The sequence below is a fragment of the Embiotoca jacksoni genome, unplaced genomic scaffold (genome assembly GCF_022577435.1).
Source record: "Embiotoca jacksoni isolate LCO1_2020_lvr unplaced genomic scaffold, fEmbJac1.0.p SCAF_21, whole genome shotgun sequence".
NCBI classification, from domain to species: domain Eukaryota; kingdom Metazoa; phylum Chordata; class Actinopteri; family Embiotocidae; genus Embiotoca; species Embiotoca jacksoni.
This window is the reverse complement of record NW_027185352.1, coordinates 5,730,175-5,748,779: the sequence shown is the minus strand read 5'-3', so window position 1 is coordinate 5,748,779 and position 18,605 is coordinate 5,730,175. Positions and strand designations below refer to the sequence as shown.

The following is an 18,605-nucleotide window of genomic DNA, read 5'->3' as shown; positions in this document are numbered from 1 at the left end:
CTCTGTGAATGTCTTTGAGAGGCCCAGGCAGAGCTCAGACTTGAACCCAATTGAACATCTCTGGAGAGATCTGAAAATGGCTGTGCACCGACGCTCCCCATCCAACCTGATGGAGCTTGAGAGGTCCTGCAAAGAAGAACGGGAGAAACTGCCCAAGAATAGGTGTGCCAAGCTTATAGCATCATACTCAAAAAGACGTGAGGCTGTAATTTCTGCCAAAGGTGCTTTAACAAAATATTGAGCAAAGGCTGTGAATACTTATGTACGTGTGATTTTTTTTTTCATTTTTGATTTCTAATAGATTTGCAAAAATTTAAAATTTTTTTATTTCACGTTGTCATTATGGGATATTGTGTGTAGAATGTTGAGGGAAAAAGTGAATTTAATCAATTTTGGAATAAGACTGTAATATAACAAAATGTGTAAAACGTGAAGTGCTGTGAATACTTTCCGGATGCACTGTACATCATATGCATGGATGTTGTGCTATTTGTTGAATTACCGGAGCGTTAGTCTGTTTCTAAGATTGTGTAACCACTGTGGTGGTAAGTTTGCATACATTAGTAAATATTAAAGCCTAGATATTTACATGAATGTACTAAAGTCAACAATATAACCAGGCTATTTCCAATGGTTGTTCTGGATTCCTCATTGTAGCACGTCTGAGCTACCGTGGGGTTTCCTTTGAGACAGATGACGCGCTCAGTCAGATGTTCGGGTGTAAAATGTCTTTATTTGCCCGGCCCACACAACAATGTCTCTGTGCACCCACTTTCTCTCGCCTCCTTCTCCCTGCTCCCCTTTATAGGGGAGAGCTCATCAGTTCACCTCCAGCTCAGCTGTGCTCATCAGTTCATATTCGGCTCAGCTGTGCTCATCACACCTTCCCGGCACTGTTCCCTGAACCACTCCTCCCACTCATCTACAGTGTTATTATCCGTTTTCAGTCAAAACATGTTCCTGCAAAGGTTTCACCATGAAAGCCTTGTTAAGCCATGAAAGGTTGCTGTCGACTGAAACACAACGCTTTATTTTGAAACAGAGAATGGACGTGTTTGTATTAACAAGTAATGCAGTAACTTTAACAGGGCAAACAGTAGCAGATTAAAACGAGTTGTACATCAATTAATACACCTTAAATATCAATAGGGCAAATTTCACCATTACATTTTTCTCACTGACACATTTTTCAAGATGTGTGGATTTATTCCACTGTACCCCTCACAAATGTTCAAATATAATCCCTCCTTTGATTATCTATTTTTTGTTGTCCATCACAGATAGACAAATCCATCCTCAAAATTAATTCATATAACAATTCAGATTGAAAGTATGGTCGGGTTTAAGAAATCAGAACTATTTGTCTCAAGTGAAAGATTTACTGTGGACAGAAACCAACACTGAGCCGGTGGATACGATGGAGACAACAGCTTTCTGCAGCTTTGAACAAGTATAATGCTTCCTCCTTCACTTTTGCCTTAACCTCTTCATTTTGTGTCCTCGTTGGTGTCTTTTTTTCACCTCTGTCCTTTCAATCTCTTCCGTGACTCAACTCCCATCACACATCTACTCCTTCCTCTTCTTCCTCTTCTCCACAAATCCTCTTCTTTTTTATTCCTCGAGCTATTTTCTAATTTTTCTTCTTCTCCTGCCTCACATACTTTGTAATCTTCTCTCACTCTTTCACTCCGGCTTCTGTCTCTCCCCAGAGAGCAGGATGAATAATGCAGTGTTCTGCTCTGATAATCATCATCATTGGGCTTTCCTCTGATTCTTCTTTTTTTTTTTCTGGTTTTCAGTAAAATCTTTCTGTCACCAAGAAATGCTGTGTTCAAGCGATCATAAAATACTGACGTATGAAAATACTTTTTGCAGTTTGGTATAGATTCTTAAGCCGCTAGAGACAAACTTGTGACTTTGGTAATATAAACAAATATAGCATTAAATAAAAGGGTGAGTCTGAAGTTGCCAACAAAGAGAGAACAAGTATAGCGGCCTCGATGATGCGAAGGTGAAAACAGCTGATGGTGAGTTGGATTATTTATTTAAAAACAACAATGTCTACTCAGTGTTCGTGGTAAATGTAGTCGGCTGAAAAGCAATCCGTTCTTCAACACGTGCTATAGCGAATTTTCTGACGGCAGACATTTTAACTTTCTCATTATATTGAAAGCACAGTGTATAAATGATGGCTCTGCTACATTAAGTGTCCCAGTAAAACATGACAGAGGACAAACGTGCACAAATGTGGGACTTTTCCCTGAGCGAGATGAAGCCGTCATTTATACAAGGCTGGATCAAAAAGCAGTTCGTAGTACCATGATGTGTACGGAGCAGAGGGAAGCTATAACCTTCGCGAGTAAGTATTCCAAGTCTTATTGCTTGTTCGACATCAGCACCTGAGTAATACACGTTTTTGTGAGCATTGCTGTGGGCGCAGGGCAATTTCTCTGTGGACAAGTACAAAGAATGCAAATCAGATTTTGTGTCAAACTCAGGGAATCGGTGATCTCGACCCTTAAAATGCTTCAGAAAGACTACGGCAATGAAGCAGTGAGACCTGAGAGGTGTTTTGAGTGACATTAACGTTCAAGGCGCATCAGGTCAGGAGCGCCATCAGGTAGGCTTTCTTTTACATTCGTAGGATTGTGCGCCATGAATTTGTCGAAGAAGAATAGACCGTCAAGACCGACTTCTACTGTGACGTTCTGACGTGTCTGAGGGAAAACATTCAGTGCAAGTTCCTCATCTGCAAAAACATAATCGTCCCTCCCGACCACCCCTACTCGATGGATTTGGCTCCCTGCGACTTCTCTCTGTTCCCCAAAAAGTTGACACAAACTTGTGTCAAGGTGTGCTCTCTTCTAAATAGCAGATGCGCCCCGACCAGTGCTCACAAAAACGTGTGTAACTCAGATGCTGATGTAGAACAAGCGACAAAACTTAGAATGCCTTCTTATAAAGGTTATAGCTTCCCCCTGCTCTGTGCTTGTCACAGTGCTGCGCTCCATTAATGTGCAACGGGTGAAGTCACAAACTTTTTGATCCTCCCTCGTACACCAAGTCAAAAATGTTAATGTTAAATGCTAAAGCTTAATTTTTCTGAGTTTTCCTGCTTGTGGACTTGTGCTGGCAGGGCCTACATGTAGCAGCATGCCTTGAGCGCAAACCTCTCACAACTAACCCCCAAATCATTTGGTTTCCTTTGCCATGTCTCAGCAGACAGATGATATTGTGTGCTGAGTGCAAAAGACAGAAACGAAGGTGGCTATTCATCATTAAGCTACGGATACGAATCCTACACTATAACGTTAGCAGCTATTGTAAACACAAACAACACCACATGTTAGGAAAAACACAGCACCCTGACCTATACAGGAGCATTGTAACTTGGTTGGCCAAAACATGGAGTTAGATGAGAATAGTCGAAGGGCAGATGGTGGAGAAGACCAGTAGTCCATAATCAGAGGGTGACTTTGTCAACACAAACACATGTTCTCCATGGGAGGTCTGTTTCCTCCGACATGTTTTGCATGTTCCACTCTGTCAAAATCAAGGTTGCATGACACACACACACACACACACACACACACACACACACACACACACACACACACACACACACACACACACACACACACACACACACACACACAGATTGTGTGTTTAACCCCAAGCCTTCACTCTCTTCTTCCACCGTTTATTTGTCTATGTCTGGAAGGCAGTAGATCAAAGTGGTACAACCCTCTTCACCTTCTCCTTCACCCTCCTTCTTTTCAAACCCTCTCTTTCTTCCCTCATCAAGTCTCCCATTTTTCTTTGACTTCCTTCTCCTCCTTCCTCTCAGTCCTCCTTATCTCCTCCTTTCTATCCTTAACTCCTCTCCTCACGCATTCTCATGTTGTGTTTGTTTTGTGTGTGCTGGGACATATCTGTCTCTATTATTTATGTGTGTGTTTGCCTTGCTATTGAGTTTGAATAAGCCCGCATGTGCTGCATTCATCTTTTAATATACGTGTCCATCAACGCTGCTGTTTAATTTTTCAGGGAACCGAGAGCGGCACGTTAACGCAGAATGCCGTGACAGAAACACCGTCAATCAGCCGCTGTTGATATTTTCAACAGAAATGTGTGAGTTTGCTGTTGGTGGTTGGGATCGTTTCAGTGATCCTGACGGCAGCGCAAACAAAGAAAGAAGCGCGCGATGCTTACGAGCAGCTGAAGCACATGGAGTTTACTGTTCAAACAAACTAATCAGGTTCATGTAGTTTGGGATGTTGCCTGTGATCTCATCAAGATTTAGTCTGTCAGAGAACACTCAGTCTATTTGTTGAAAGTTATCCGGGGTATCCCAACATGGTGTCATGTTTCACCCTCTATGTCGCAACTCCACTCTTAATACTCTCGTTTCTGGGCAGGTCAATACAAGTCATATTTATGTGTTTGTGATTCTCTTTTTGTATATTTTGTTATCCAAATGATTTAGACAAACATGAGGACAGGCACAATGAAAACTATAACATACAAAATAAAAGCAGGGGCAGAAAGAACAGCAGATTAGGCATAATTCCCATGGAAAGTGAATTCGTCCCTGTAAGTGGTTTAACTGTTAAATAAAAATGCAACAAAAACTTCAGTGCTTCAGACATCATTTTGTTTTTAAATTAAGCACAACCTAATTGTTTCCTTGACTTAAGTATATGATATTATAGGTTAATCTTAAACATACATTGACTTTGTAGTTATTTTTGCCGTAACCTCAATTTAAAAGTTTTGCTTAAATTGATTATGTCTCTACAAAAGTGAAGTATTTGTTAGTAAGACAGCACAAGGATAAAGGTTCACTGTATATAATGGTGCAGGAGGCTGGAGACAGCAGTCACAAATTAAGTTTTGACAAAACTTAATATAAACAGGAATTTCTATTCAATTTAATTTGATTTAATTTACATAGTGCCACATTTAGAATATAGGTCATCTCAGGACAGTTTACACAGTGAGGTCTTGACCTCAAATCTTATAGTGAGAAACCCAACAGTTCCTCCTTGAGCAGCACTTCTTAATAGTAGGGAAGAAAAACCTTCATTTAACAGGTAGAAACGTTCGACAGAAGCAGCATCAGATGTGGGCGGCCGTCTGCCTCAACCGGTTGTGGTGTGTGGAGAAAGAAAAGATGAATATTCTCTTTTTCAGTATAATATAAGCAAAAATGATCTAATTTTGGTACAAAAGGCTCCCCATCAGAAAATACAATAAGGTTATTTCAACTTTCCTTTTCACTCTGCCCCTTTAATATTTCTCTTTTTGTATATTTTCTACAGTCTCTCCTCCCTTCACATCCCTCCATCTTGACTTCCTCTCAACTCCTCTCTCCCAGATTATCCTCCTCTTCCTCAGCCTCCCTTTCTTGTCTCGTCCTCTGCCACTGCATCCCCCTCTCTCCTCTAACCCCCCCTCCCCCTTCTCCCTCACTCCTTACATATTTGATGATTTCACTGCGGTCCAGGATAATAATTACACAGTTGTCATGTCACGTGGGGAGCCCGAGGGACCTGAAGGAGATGTGCGTTGCCATTGTGCTGATTAAAAATTTAACAAGTCCTTTACAGTGATGATGCTGTTCGAAAGTCAGGTATTAAGGGACCTCGGGTGATGTATGACTAATGCTTAGTCATAGAGAGGGGAACATTTTTTTACAGTATAAATAAAATTTTGCATTTTGTTTGCAGACGGTGTGGAAAATAACTAATTAACATTTTACTTCCTGCTCAGAAGATGTAAAGAAAAATCCGGCAGGTAACAGTTGATTCAAGTCCACATGAAAATTAATAAAAAAAATAAAGTCAGAATTTTACCTTGAAATGTAATATTGGTTTTGTAACATGCTTATACAGGTGCTGGCTGCTGGGCAAATTGCAGGTATGAAAGTCAAGCAGGTAACTGTTACAGTTAGGAGTCATTTTAAGTCATAAATGCACAAGATATTTGTTTGTTTTTCAGCTTTTCCTACAGTGGTGTCAAACTGGTTTCAAGTATCATTCTGACGAGGGTTGATTTTTTTTTTGAAACATCAGCAGAGATCCAGTTAAAAGAAAAGCTACCAGACATGGGCACTGCCTGAATGTATATATATATATATATATATCTATATATATATATATAGATATATATATATATCTATATATATATATATTTGCTATTTCATATCCATACTTCCTTTTTTGTGGTGTTGTAAAATTGTTCCACACAAAACAGCTTTTAACTACTCTGTGTTTAACGTGACTGATTCAGTATAATCATCAGGAGGGAAGTACCAACTGCACATCAGGGTAAAGCCTCCTTGAGCCCTAAAACTTGTCCCTTTCTAAACCTGCACTCATTTTCTTGTAAAGGTCTCATATTGCATTCAGTCAGATTTTCAATTATTCTTTTATTATGGAAGGTCTAGTTGCTTTATAAATACTGTGAAAGTGTCAAAATACTCCACAGACCAACCCACAGTATTCAGCACTGCACCGTTTCGACTTCAATAAGTTTGTGATGTCACAACCTCACGCTTATGTCATATGTCTTCCCTCAGCACGGCCCACTATACAGCCTTTTAGGTGGAAGAAATCAGCGGGCAATTACTTAATCACGGAGCGAGCGATCTACAGCACAGAATAAAACCTATGGTTGACCTGGGTGTACATCACTCAGAAAACAGTCAGCCAATCAGAAGAGAGAGTCACTGACATGAATGCATCTTAAAGACAAAACAGCCTGTTGTTGGTAGACCTCGAGAGAGATGCCAAAGAGAGAATTTTAAGACACTATTGAGATAGTTTTCTGTTACCTAGAACCACAAAAACATCTCCCTGTGATATCAAGACTGCAAATAAAAGACCTTAAAAATTAAAAATATGACACCTTTGAATTGAAGGACAGATACAACTTCACTGTTGTCAAATTTCTGTCATGGAAGAAAAAAATAAAATTCCTGGACAAACAATACTGATCATTTGTCATCGATTCGTCATCATGTACGTATATTCACAGCTAATTGACGTCTCTGTTTGGCCACTGATTGGTCGACTGAACATGTTGCTGCGCTCCTCCACTCATTGAACACACCATCCAGACGGCCACAGCCAAGGATGGATTAACACCCGGGCAAGGTGCCCACCGGCCTCAGACCCCACAAAGGCCCAAAAGGCCTAGATTCACTGGATGTCAGTTGTTTTCTGTAATTTCATCAATCACACAAAACTCTGAATGAGCTAATTTTGTGCCTTTGTCTTTTGGAGGGGCAATGTGCTGACATGGCACATATTTCTACATACTTCATAGCGCCATTGGACAACTAAAACTACACAGGTTCTCTTTAACATTTTGAGAATTTGACTGAGTCCAAATACCAAAGAGTTCACACCTGCAGTCTACGCCACATAAATTCCAGGAACACAGTCTAAATCCAACTTTAGCTCCTACTCCTGTTAAAAGTTAAAGAATACTAATCCTTCTACCACTCAATTGTCAAATTATCCGTCAGGTCCGGTCTTGTCTGTGTGCACTGAGACAGCATTCATAGTTCAACCAGATGTGCTTTTAAGATTGAAAAGATGGAGGAGAGCGAAGACCAGATGCGCAGCGAACAGAGCACCGAGAAGTCTGTTTTAATATCTTGGGTTGTGAAATGGGTTCAGAAACAGAAGAGGAGTTCGTCCAAATGGACAGCGATCCTGCTCCAACACACTTCCATGCAATGAAAACATAAAGTAGGAGGAGCGACACAGGATGATGTCTCTGACTGTAAGTCTGCTGCAGCCATGTGACGCCATCGAGGAGGTCTATTGGAAAATCAGCTGTGTTCACAACAACAAGTGACATCAGTGAACAGATACAGTGGCAGCAAACTGACATTGTTTGAAAAGAAACCCAATTTCAGCCAATTTTTATTTTTAAGGAAATGTGTTTTTATTATCGCTTTCCAGAACAGCTGCTGCAAGTGTTTACTGCTCTGATACCTCAGGGACAACATGCGCAATAACTCGACACTTTCATGACAAAAGAGGTCTTTGTTATCGCCTTCCTGCATTTAGACCGTCAAAGATTCAGAAAGAGTGGACAACTAGATCCATTAGATTATGGATTATGGCCATGATTGAAGACAGGATGTGGACTGTGGTCTCTGTTGTAAAGACTGTCACTTAGTTTGATTGTGGAAGTCAAGTCAGTGATTAAATAAGTCGGGAAAGATTACAGATTCTTTTCGTGTTTGTTCATAAAGCCGCTGATAAGAGCCCAGGACTTCTAATGTTACACTCCCTGAAAGTCCTCTAAACCTGGACAAATCTAAGTATGAAGAAAACGAACCTCCAACCTCGATAGAGCTATGAAGATTGTTTACGCTCTGAACAAGGGTGAACAAAAATCACTTCATTACTTTTTAGCTAAAACGCTTCACCTGTCAGACCACAAACGTGAAATTACTGATGATCATTATCTAACGAAAACTCAGTGGAGAAAGAGGGCTGGCTGTAGCAGTGCTGCAGCAGATCTGCTGGCAGTGTGGACACACACACACACACACACACAAGTGAGCCGCAGCCGTGCAGCGAGGCAGCCGTCACGCACCCGCCATGCAGGCAGTGTGTCGTAGGTCTTCGCCTGGAGCTGGTGCCTGTGTTTGGCCCTCGTCAGGTTAGCCCTGGATGGACCGCAGGCCTGCTCATCACCAGATGTGTTGTATGCCTTCAGCAGTAGGTTGACCTCCCTGGTCATTAATGGCTACTGATTTGGGAATATTGTAAAATGTTTGTGGGTTATAACATTATTGATGCTGGTGTTTATATGGTCTAGAACAGAGGAGTCGCAGGAATCTATATTAGTGTGAAAGTCCAGGGTGGCCTGAGAGTCCAACACTCCAGTCCGTGTTTTCAAGCTGATGCTGTAGTACAGCGTTGGCTCCCTCTGACCACAGACACATTGGGTGTGGGGGGATTTTTTATTTTTTTTTAACTTGCAAATTATATTTGGTTACACACTAACACTGCCCATAATTCAATGGTTTACCAAACAGTTTGTACAGATAAAAAAAACTTTACAACTTTATAAATCTAACGTTTAAGGAGCGACACTGTCACTGCTACTGCAGTTTACAAATTTAGTTCACTCCGGTACTCAGTGTAGCTTTAGCTATTTGTGTTCATCAGGAGTGAGTGTAAACTAATTTGGATTATGTTTTCTGTTATGGCTATAGTATACCTCAGAATTTTTTCTTTTCTTCAGAATTTAGCTTTATTTGACTTTTCAGTCTTGAGGAACCTGTCAATTGTAAGCTACATAAAATATTGTATTAGTCACGCACACGCTCCTAATTCGATGTCCTAACTCATCTCAGCAGGCTTGCTCCACTGACAGGCAGTGGCCGCATGCAGGTCTTTGCAGCAACATGCGCCAAGAGCCATCTGTCCTGTAACAGAGCAAGCGGCGTAGATTATGTTGTCCAGAGAGAGAGAGAGAGAGAGAGAGAGAGAGAGAGAGAGAGAGAGAGAGAGAGAGAGAGAGAGAGAGCATTACGCACACCCTGATCTGCTGCACTCAGAACCAGCGTGGCGCACAGGCAGACGGCAGCCCTCACAAAGTGGGAAGTTTTCGCCAAAGGATTCTATGTAAAAATTAATCACCTTCATGTCGACTCTGTTGGATACTAACCCGCCGATGCTATGGTTACCTTTATTACGGTAGGAAAACCCTTTACTTAATTTCTCTTGGTGCTCCATTGGGACATTTTTTTTGTCGCTGGGAAACTCTTTGGTTATTGGGGGAAACTGACTCTAAAAGAGTGACAGAGAATCTGCTAGAGTGTGAAATATTCTCAACAGATTTTACAAGATGACTAAAACTTGCATTTTAGGTGTATTATATCCTGTGGAAAATAGGTTTGGAGCTACAACTTGCATAAATAGCTTTAGAAAGTTTCGGGATGGTTCCATTTGGCACCACAGTTGCGTCTCCATAACAAATATGTACTTTTTGCACGAATGAGGAATTGCGTAAATATTCAGGGACTTATTTGTTCCTCTGAGCTTTGGGAGGTAAAATAAAGTCGAATGTGAGACGCACCGCGCGCTGCCTCAAGGCACACCAGCGTGGACAAACTCATTTATTTTACTCGGCTCTCTCTCGCGGTGCGCACAGGTAGACGAACAGGTTGTGTACTTCTAAAGCAGGCTAAAGGACACAAACACGAGAGACTCGGATGAACTCGGGAGTTTTGCTCTTTTCCAAGGCGTGTGCAGCGTGTTGGAGGGAGCGGATCTGGCTGAATACGCACGGGGACGGTGCGGTTTGGATTGTATTTTTGGATTACCCACGCGCTAATTGTGCCTTGGCTGCAGTTAGTGGGTGTGAAAGCTGGTATGTCACAGATGACTCGCAAAACAAAGGCGGACTTTGCGTTGAATCGGCCGGCGTTTCCATCCCAGCGCGTATCTCGCCCCGTGTGCATGCGTGCATGTTTGTTTGTGTATGTATACAGAGTACAGCCTGAGGTTGGAGAGGGTGAGCGGTCTGTGCGCAAGGAGGCCGTCTTTAACGTATTCTGTAGCCCTAAAGAGTCCAAACTTTCTTGAAATAATAAATAATTTGGAACAAATGTAATGATACATGTGCCAATAGCAACCAGATATAAATCGTGTATATTAAAAACTGAAAGTTAAAGACTTGCCAGCGGGGAAAAAAAACTTTCCCCAGGGAAAAGAAAGTTTTCCATTGGAGATAGTGTGTGTGCACACTTGAACACATTTCATAAACTTGTTATTTTCTCTGCGCAAAGGTGAATTTCCCCTTCAGATCCCAGGAACTAAATGTTGGGAGCTGCCCCCAAATAACCCCCAAAATACTGTGTGCCTGCGCGCGTGTGTGGAGTCTGTTAAAATGAATGGACGCCTGCGTGAGGAGACGCGGAGCAGTTTGGTTAAGTGTGATAGGACATGTGGTCGCGGCAGCTTTGCGTAATGGCGCGCATCAGTGGGCGTCTTGAGCCTGTGGTGGATGCGTTCCTGCTGCTGTTGTAGTCCATTTCTGTGTGTGCCTGCATGTGTTTGGAGTGTGTGCGAGCGCGCAGAGGCCGCCAGAGCAGCTGTTGTAACCGCGGATTTGACGCAGACTCCCTCCTGACGTGTAGGCACTTAGCAGGGATAGACAATTAGGACGCATGGAAGGAGGCGAGAGAGAGGGACCGGTTCCATTCTGTAACTTTCTTTTTGGGCACAAGAGTCAATAATGGCCTCCGAGACGCTGTGAGAGAAGCTTACTACTACAGCTGGGAGCCGTTGTGTGCATGTCATGCAACTGGCAGCGCAGTGCAGCTGCAACTACTCAGTATAACAGCGTTCATTCGGTTTATTACTGCAGGAGGAGTGAGGGGTGTTAAGAGATTATGGGCAGTGGATCAGGTTAAAAAAAACTGATAATGTTACGATGCTGTTGTCCCCATTGGCGCATTTTTTATGCTTCTATGCATATCCAAATCCCTTCCTCTGTTGCACTATGCTTCCCCTCTTGTACCTGCTTCATTTGATGTCCCCATTTTAATTTTTTTCTTTATCTTGTGGGATTTGTCTGCCGCATCAGATGCCGGAAATGAACAACATCAATCTTTAGGAAATTTAGCAAGTAATTTACTGGTTTCATTTCCCAGACAGACTGAGAAAATATGAATGCATGAATATCAAAGTAGCTCTGAGGAAGGACGACTGCCAGAACTCGAAGGTCAAAGATCCCGATCAGTGTAAACTTCATTTCAACAGAATTTATTTTACCTTATCATTGAATATTGGAAGTATCACCAGGCATAAAGTCAACAGTTACTTTCTGTTGTTGTGCTGAGAGGCTTGCCGGTGTAAAAGTGTTCATCTGTCAAGTGGAGATTGTGGGAAAAGTGTGCTTGGTCAACTTTCCCTGACCAGTCAGAGGTACAAATAAAATCATGTAATTGAATTTTTCATTTGTTTTGTTTAACTCTTATATTTGGATGGAGTTGGATCAGAACATCAGCCAGGTACTCGCTCCCAGATGTTTCATTCATTTTAGTTCATGACATTTCCAGTGGGACTGACTGGAAGTTGTTGTGTCTTTGAACTGCCCTTCTTCTGGAAATCTCATCACTCAACATGTGATGTTTCACTTTTTTTTCTGATGCTGTGTCTTTACCCCCAAATTCAATTCACAGTTGACATTTCCACATTTCAAGATTTTCCTAAATTAAATGTAAAAATAGTTTGATTAGAGCACCGAAAACAAGACATATGTGACACCTTAATGGGGAGAACATCAGTGTTGAACTCAGGCTAAATGTCCAAAAAGTGTCTCTCAGTTTGAACAATTATTACCACAGCAACCAGAAAATCACATTTAAACATAACAAAGCACATTAAAGGGGAATAGTTCTTTCACTGTTGAGGAATTATTCAGCAGAAGTCCTGTTTGACAAATATGGCAACTTTCCTGGGGCCACAAAACGTTTTCTAAATGTGAGCTGTTTGTGTTTTTTTTTTAACTAATTGCAAAATAAACTTAAATATAACAGTAACTATAAAAGATCATGCATTATCAGCTTATACTGCAACTCAGTCTTTTATCCATTTCAACAAGTTGTGAATATTTTGCTCACAGTTTCTTAAAAAAAGTTGACTTCAATCGCAATTTTACAAACACGGATTCTTCAATCATTACTAATGTCTTCACTGAACTTAATAGGAGCTTGGAGGCAATACGGTCCATACACAAGGCACAGAGGGTGTTCAGTGGAGGGCACAACAGCCCAACCTCACCCGACAGGTCAATCTGTCCCGACCAAAAGCTGGTCGCTTGTTGTTAGAGCTCATAAGTCAGACAACAGATTCAAAATTTTAAGTGATAATTATACCCATCATGTTTGTTTCTGCTAAGATATGAGCTCAAGTTTGACCTGACGGTCATTACATTTAGTTGCTGATCCAGAACTAACAGTTAATATTAGATGATTTGATCCTGTAGAGCTACATAGAACTCATGTTGCATTTAGGGACACTTTGGAAAATCCCAAACTTGAGACTTAAAAATCATCCTTTAAAACAGCTTGTCAGCAAAACTAGCAGATAAACAGATGGCTGGGCTAATTCTCCAGTCGGGGCCATTGGCAATGGCAAACAGAAGTGACAAACAGTCACTTCCTTTCTTTTTCTTTTTACTATAATAAGTCAAACTTAGAAGCATTTTATCTGTTGGTTCAACAAGTTTGTGCCCCTACAGATGACAGAAACTACCATTTTCCTGTTTACTTACTCCTATTCCAAATTAACAAACTATTGTTGCTGCGGAGTCTTAAAGCGGTTCAGACTGTTTTGAGCCATGAGGGTGTGTACTTTCAAATGATGTACAGTCAGGAACAATGCCATTCAAAACAAAGCAGCAGAGTACACATACTTGGCCTGTATTTGTACTGATGAGTGATGATGGATTAAAGCATTGCAGAAGGAGAGGGTGCATGAAAACCGTGCAGAAAACATTAAGGAAATACAGTATGTCATTAAGTTTTGTTGTTTTGCATTATTTTATGGAAATCAGCAGTCCCCTCATTGCTCATCTCTCCTCGGCCAAGTAATAAAACGTCTGTAAAATTTTACAACTCTTTTATTCTTTGAATATCCAGTGTTTTCCTCTCTTTTTAAAATAAAAAAAAACTGCATAAAATAAGTGGATGAAAACAAATTTAGTGTGACCATGAGCCAGCAGGCAGAACACATCATGAAGCTTATTATCTAAATTTTACTGAGATGCCAAGAGGTCTTGAAAAGTCCAGGAGAAGAAATGTCACCTTGAGAAGCACCAGCAGTAACTTTTGCCTCCTCTGAGCTACGCCCGTCACTCAACAGCTCCAAAAGCTCTCAAACATGTTTCTTGTGGGTTGTTTCTGCTTTTCACAACGTTAAAGGGTTTTGTAATTAAAGTCAAGTGGCGCTCAAGTGGTTTTTCTCAAAGATTTGTGTCAAATTTGGTGTTTGCGAGACCATCGGGGTCAAGCACCTACGCGGGGTGGTGTGGTCCTTTGTACTCGGTTAGTCAACACAAGTGTTCTGACGTCATCTTAACAGATCTCTGGACACTGAAGCTTCATGAAGAGACCAAAAAGATGCTTCTAAAAGTCAAAAAGTGATGCGAGTAAACTGCAGGGTTCATACTAAAAGGCTGGTAGAGGAAATTTCCGTACTTCCCCCGCTGCTCTGTGTGGTTCATGCTGTTCCTCGCATCTTATTTCACAGTCCTGCCTGCTCCGGGATGGTTTACACATTTAGCAGAGTGTTTATACGCTGCACATTCTTCTAGTTCGAAGAAAACATATTGTAAGGATGTGGAATAGACAGCTTCCTCTGCTCTGTAGAACAGGAACAGCACGATGCACCACATTCATTTAAGACGTTCACTCCTTTAACCTGTAACTTCATCTCGTACCTCGATGGAAACACTTCTAAACCAAAATCCTTAGCGGCATACTTCTAACAACACAGTGTTCTCTGCTCGTCTTTTTATTATCTTTCCCACAATTCCCAGAGAGATAAAGCAGATAGAGATCATGCGGTTTTCAAGGTGAGGCTCGGCCTTCCCAGCAGTTCGGTCATATGACGGTTCAGCCGTCCTCTTTCTGTCCGTTTTGAGCCGGTAATCTGCCTTTCTGTCTCAACGATTTTCTTTATCTCCCTCACATCCCGTCTGGATCTTTATGTCCCTCATTTTTCCCCCTCTCTCTTTACATCCCACTCACCCACCAAGGCTGGTGTTTTTTTTTTTTTTTTCCCACTCTCTCTGTTTCCACATCGAAAAGGAGACTCGGTGACCTCCTGATAACATCCTGATCCTGATACAGCTGATCTCTGATAGTGTTGGTGGAGACGAATTCCCATATTTGACTAATTATTGTTCATTTACAGATATGCATTTATAGACTTATATATAGATTCTTAATGGAGAGATTAAATTAGCTTTTTATCTACCTTGTTGTCCTGTAAATAGTGTATCCATCCAGAATATACAGAAATGTTTTCTTTTTTATTTGCGGTTGACTAACACAGATTGCTATGCACCTAACCTAACCTGGCATCACTCAGATCCTATTAAACTGACAGCAAACATCTCTTCTGTCTTCACTGACAGTACATTTAGGGAAAGCAAGTAACTGATTGAAATGACAGTCTCCTGTCTGATCTGCAAGTTTCCTGGCAACACCAGTTAGATTTTGCCGCTAATATATTTCAGCTCATCTGTAGGGTACATTTGAGCACTATGGATTCACATTCAACCTGGTTCTGCCCAACTATTGCTCACAGTTTCAGTCTTTGCTGTGATTATAGTCTGGAAACCCTGTTGCCATTAAGGTTTGCTCAGTCCAGTTAGAGACCAGTAGGGGTGGCTACGTGTGATGACATTCGATTAGTTCCAAAAATGGTGGCGGTGGTAAAGTTTTGGCACAGAGCACGTTATATGGTGGTCAACGCCGATTAGTTAAAGGCTGCTCCAATAGTTTCAAATTCAACCAGGTCTACCCCGATTAGGACGCAACAAATGGAAACAAATCCTAAAGGGAGTGTCGCCAGATCCATGTGTTCACAGTGAATATGGGTCTGTTAATATCAGGCTACTTCACATTTTAACCTGCATTTAATTCGTTTTTGTGCATGTAATTGTGATCCACGTAAGAAACACTAAGTTTGATCAGTATCGGCCGGGGAGAAGTACTCCATTACAAGAAAAAGTCCAGCATTCATCACTCATCATCATTTGATGAAAGTAAAGGTATTTGTCAGCAACATGTAGTTTAAAGGTATGCATAGTAAAAGTACAGCTATATCTCTTTTGGCCCTGAACAGTCTTTTGAATGAAACCACGTGAGACTTGTGGAGACATCTGTAACGGGACAAATGGCCCCATACATGTGACTTTTTGGATGTTATAACAAACCAGAAATGTTGGTAATTGCTGGTTTAACCTTATGTATTGTATTTATAGACTTATCCTGTGTTCTTTAATGTGAAGTCTCAATCTAACAAACATCACGTTTTCATTTAGTAAATTATGTTCCACTGATACTATATTCAGCTGCTCTTCTATACCCTTTGCCAAAAAAAGAGACACATGCTCCTGTCAGTCAGTCCGACTGTCAGATGAGTGTCCAAAAAAATTATTTACACATTTCCATTAAATCTGTTATGGGAGTCACACTGATCCAATTTGCAGCTGGATTACATTCAGTGATTATATCACAGTAAGATTTGGAGGCTTTCACCAATAAGGCGATTATTTTTTCTCAGATGTAACTGACAAACTGAAGCCAAAGTCAAGTCAAATGTACTTTTTCTTCAGCAGAGATTTATACCATCTGAGTAGCTTGTTGTTAATCTGAAAAGCTTCTCAGTGCTGCAAAGTAAAAAGGGCATAATATGATTTGCAGAGACATGGCACTGAGCTATTTTTGCCACCAATTTTTCTATCTTTCGCTTCTTTAAACTTCAAAAGTACAGGAAAAAATTTTTTCTGATCAAATGAGAGCTGTTGAGTTTCTTCTCCTTGTGTCACCTAGCTGACCCTTCACCACAGTAATACCAGACATGCTGTATTAAAAGCACCTCTCAGCTACAATGTTGGTACAGCGGACACAGGAGAAGGTAGGAATGTTAACAGTCGTGGAAATAAAAGGATGCAGTTCTAGCGATGATCCAGCTGGAGCGACCTGTTGAACAATTGCAGCTCAAATACTCGGGAGCGGCCATCTTCATTTTCTCCTTATAGAATGAGACGCCTATAGGTGACACCTGTAGGGACTGATGTGGCCACCTTTGATATTTGAGCTGACAGATGTTCGGATGGCCCGAGGGTGAAACCTGCTGCCTGGTGTCTGAACCACATTCCTGCACAAACCCAATCCCCTCTACTTGTCCCATCATTTGGTTTAACTGGAACTTCAACCTAATACTAATCCTAAATGTAATCTTTACCCACAGGCCAAAAGCTTAACCCCAACTTGGCTGATGGTCGCGTAGGAATGATCAAAGAGACGTCTTCAGTGGTGTAAAGCTTATGGATCGAACCGGAGTTCGAGCATTTTTCTGTAATGTTTTCTTCATAGACAGCCATATTTATACACACTACGACGGTCATGGTTTAGAGCTTGAAGTTTGCTGTCATACTGTCACATTAGGTCCCATATAAACTTTTCAATAACTTATGTCAAGTTAAAGACACCCTGCAGACATGTTGTAAGACCTATGCAATAATAACTGCTTGTTTTTCTGCTTAAAAAGTCAGCTGAGTGTGAAATTTTGGCTTTTGAGTGAAAACAGAGAAAGTCAAAAAATTTCTTTCTAAATCTGACATATTAAACAACCTGATATGAAGCCAGAGCGCACACCTGTCAGTTCAATAGACGATACCACATCAGTGTCACGTTTTGTCTCGCCTAAGCAAGGAAAGGACGCACGTGGTTAAGGCACCAAAAAAAACCACTTGGTTAGATTTGGGAAAAGATCATGGTTTTAGTTAAAAACAACACTGCAACTTGGTTCGGGTTGGTACACAAAAACTACTTAGTAGAAGGTCATGGTTTGGGGGAAAAAGTAATTTCTCTTGGGTAAAATTCTGTACATCATGTAACGCAAATATTTAATGTGATGTTAACTTAAAAGAAATTCACAATGACTTGCTTTCTCACGGACACGTACAATAGCCGACCAGGTGAAAGTCCTGCGTTTGTTCCATTCAATGACCTCCAACCACCTCTCGACTTGAACTTTGTCACTCTTTGTACTTCTTCACATGAACTCCTTCTTAGCCCCTGGTCATACGTGTATATACTTGTCACGCCTTGTCAAGGCAATATGTGACACTGCTACAGTATTCTTTAGTGACTGACAGGTGTGATACCGAGCTATATTAAAACACCAATACAAGGATGGGGAAAAACATGCGTATCGTATACCTTGTATTGCTATCATCAGGGGAGCAAGACCTTAAAAAACCCCTCATGAATCAGGCTGTTGTTTAAAGACAGTTTTGAGTTTTAAATGAGGCAATGTTTTTTTTTTTTTTTACATTTTACCAAATTGGAACAAAAAGTATGCAGAATTAGCGATTAGCATGTCTTGTTCGCAAAGTAGCCATAGTTGTACAGATAACTGCAAGTTATCAATATACGTTTCATGTCTGCGTGTCATGATTTGACTGAGTTATGACAAATGTGAGAGAGGGAGGAGTCCCCCGGGGAGGCTTTGGGCTTTCTTTCGGCTTTGTCTCGCAGAATGTCGATTGCACCACTGAACGATGAGATGCAGAGCAGCTCTGTGAATATGGGGCTTTACACTCAGATCTAAAGGGAGCACAGAAGTATTTTCCCTTCAGCAGGTAAATGTGAAAACAGCCTTCAAGCATCGTGCATCATTTACACATTCACGTGAAGTATAAGCAAAGCTCAGTTTAAGTGGAGGGGGGCTTTAAATTGATTTTGGCTGGTAATGCACTGGAAATCCTGTCTGCATGCTGTGTTAATGCACTGGTTGGAAACTGTGACATGTCGTGTTCCCCCTCTCACC

The 18,605-nt window shown here is 41.2% G+C and overlaps 1 protein-coding gene across 1 annotated transcript in view; it reads left to right on the top strand.

The window, feature by feature from the left end:
- Window positions 1-9,616: 9,616 nt before the first annotated feature.
- The window catches only part of ntf3 (neurotrophin 3), a 41,244-nt gene continuing 32,255 nt past the window's right edge, over window positions 9,617-18,605 (top strand). The window contains exon 1 of the mRNA XM_069156558.1: window positions 9,617-9,725. Within this exon, the coding sequence (XP_069012659.1) occupies window positions 9,708-9,725 (18 nt within the window). The 5' untranslated portion in view covers window positions 9,617-9,707. The remainder of the gene's footprint in view (window positions 9,726-18,605) is intronic.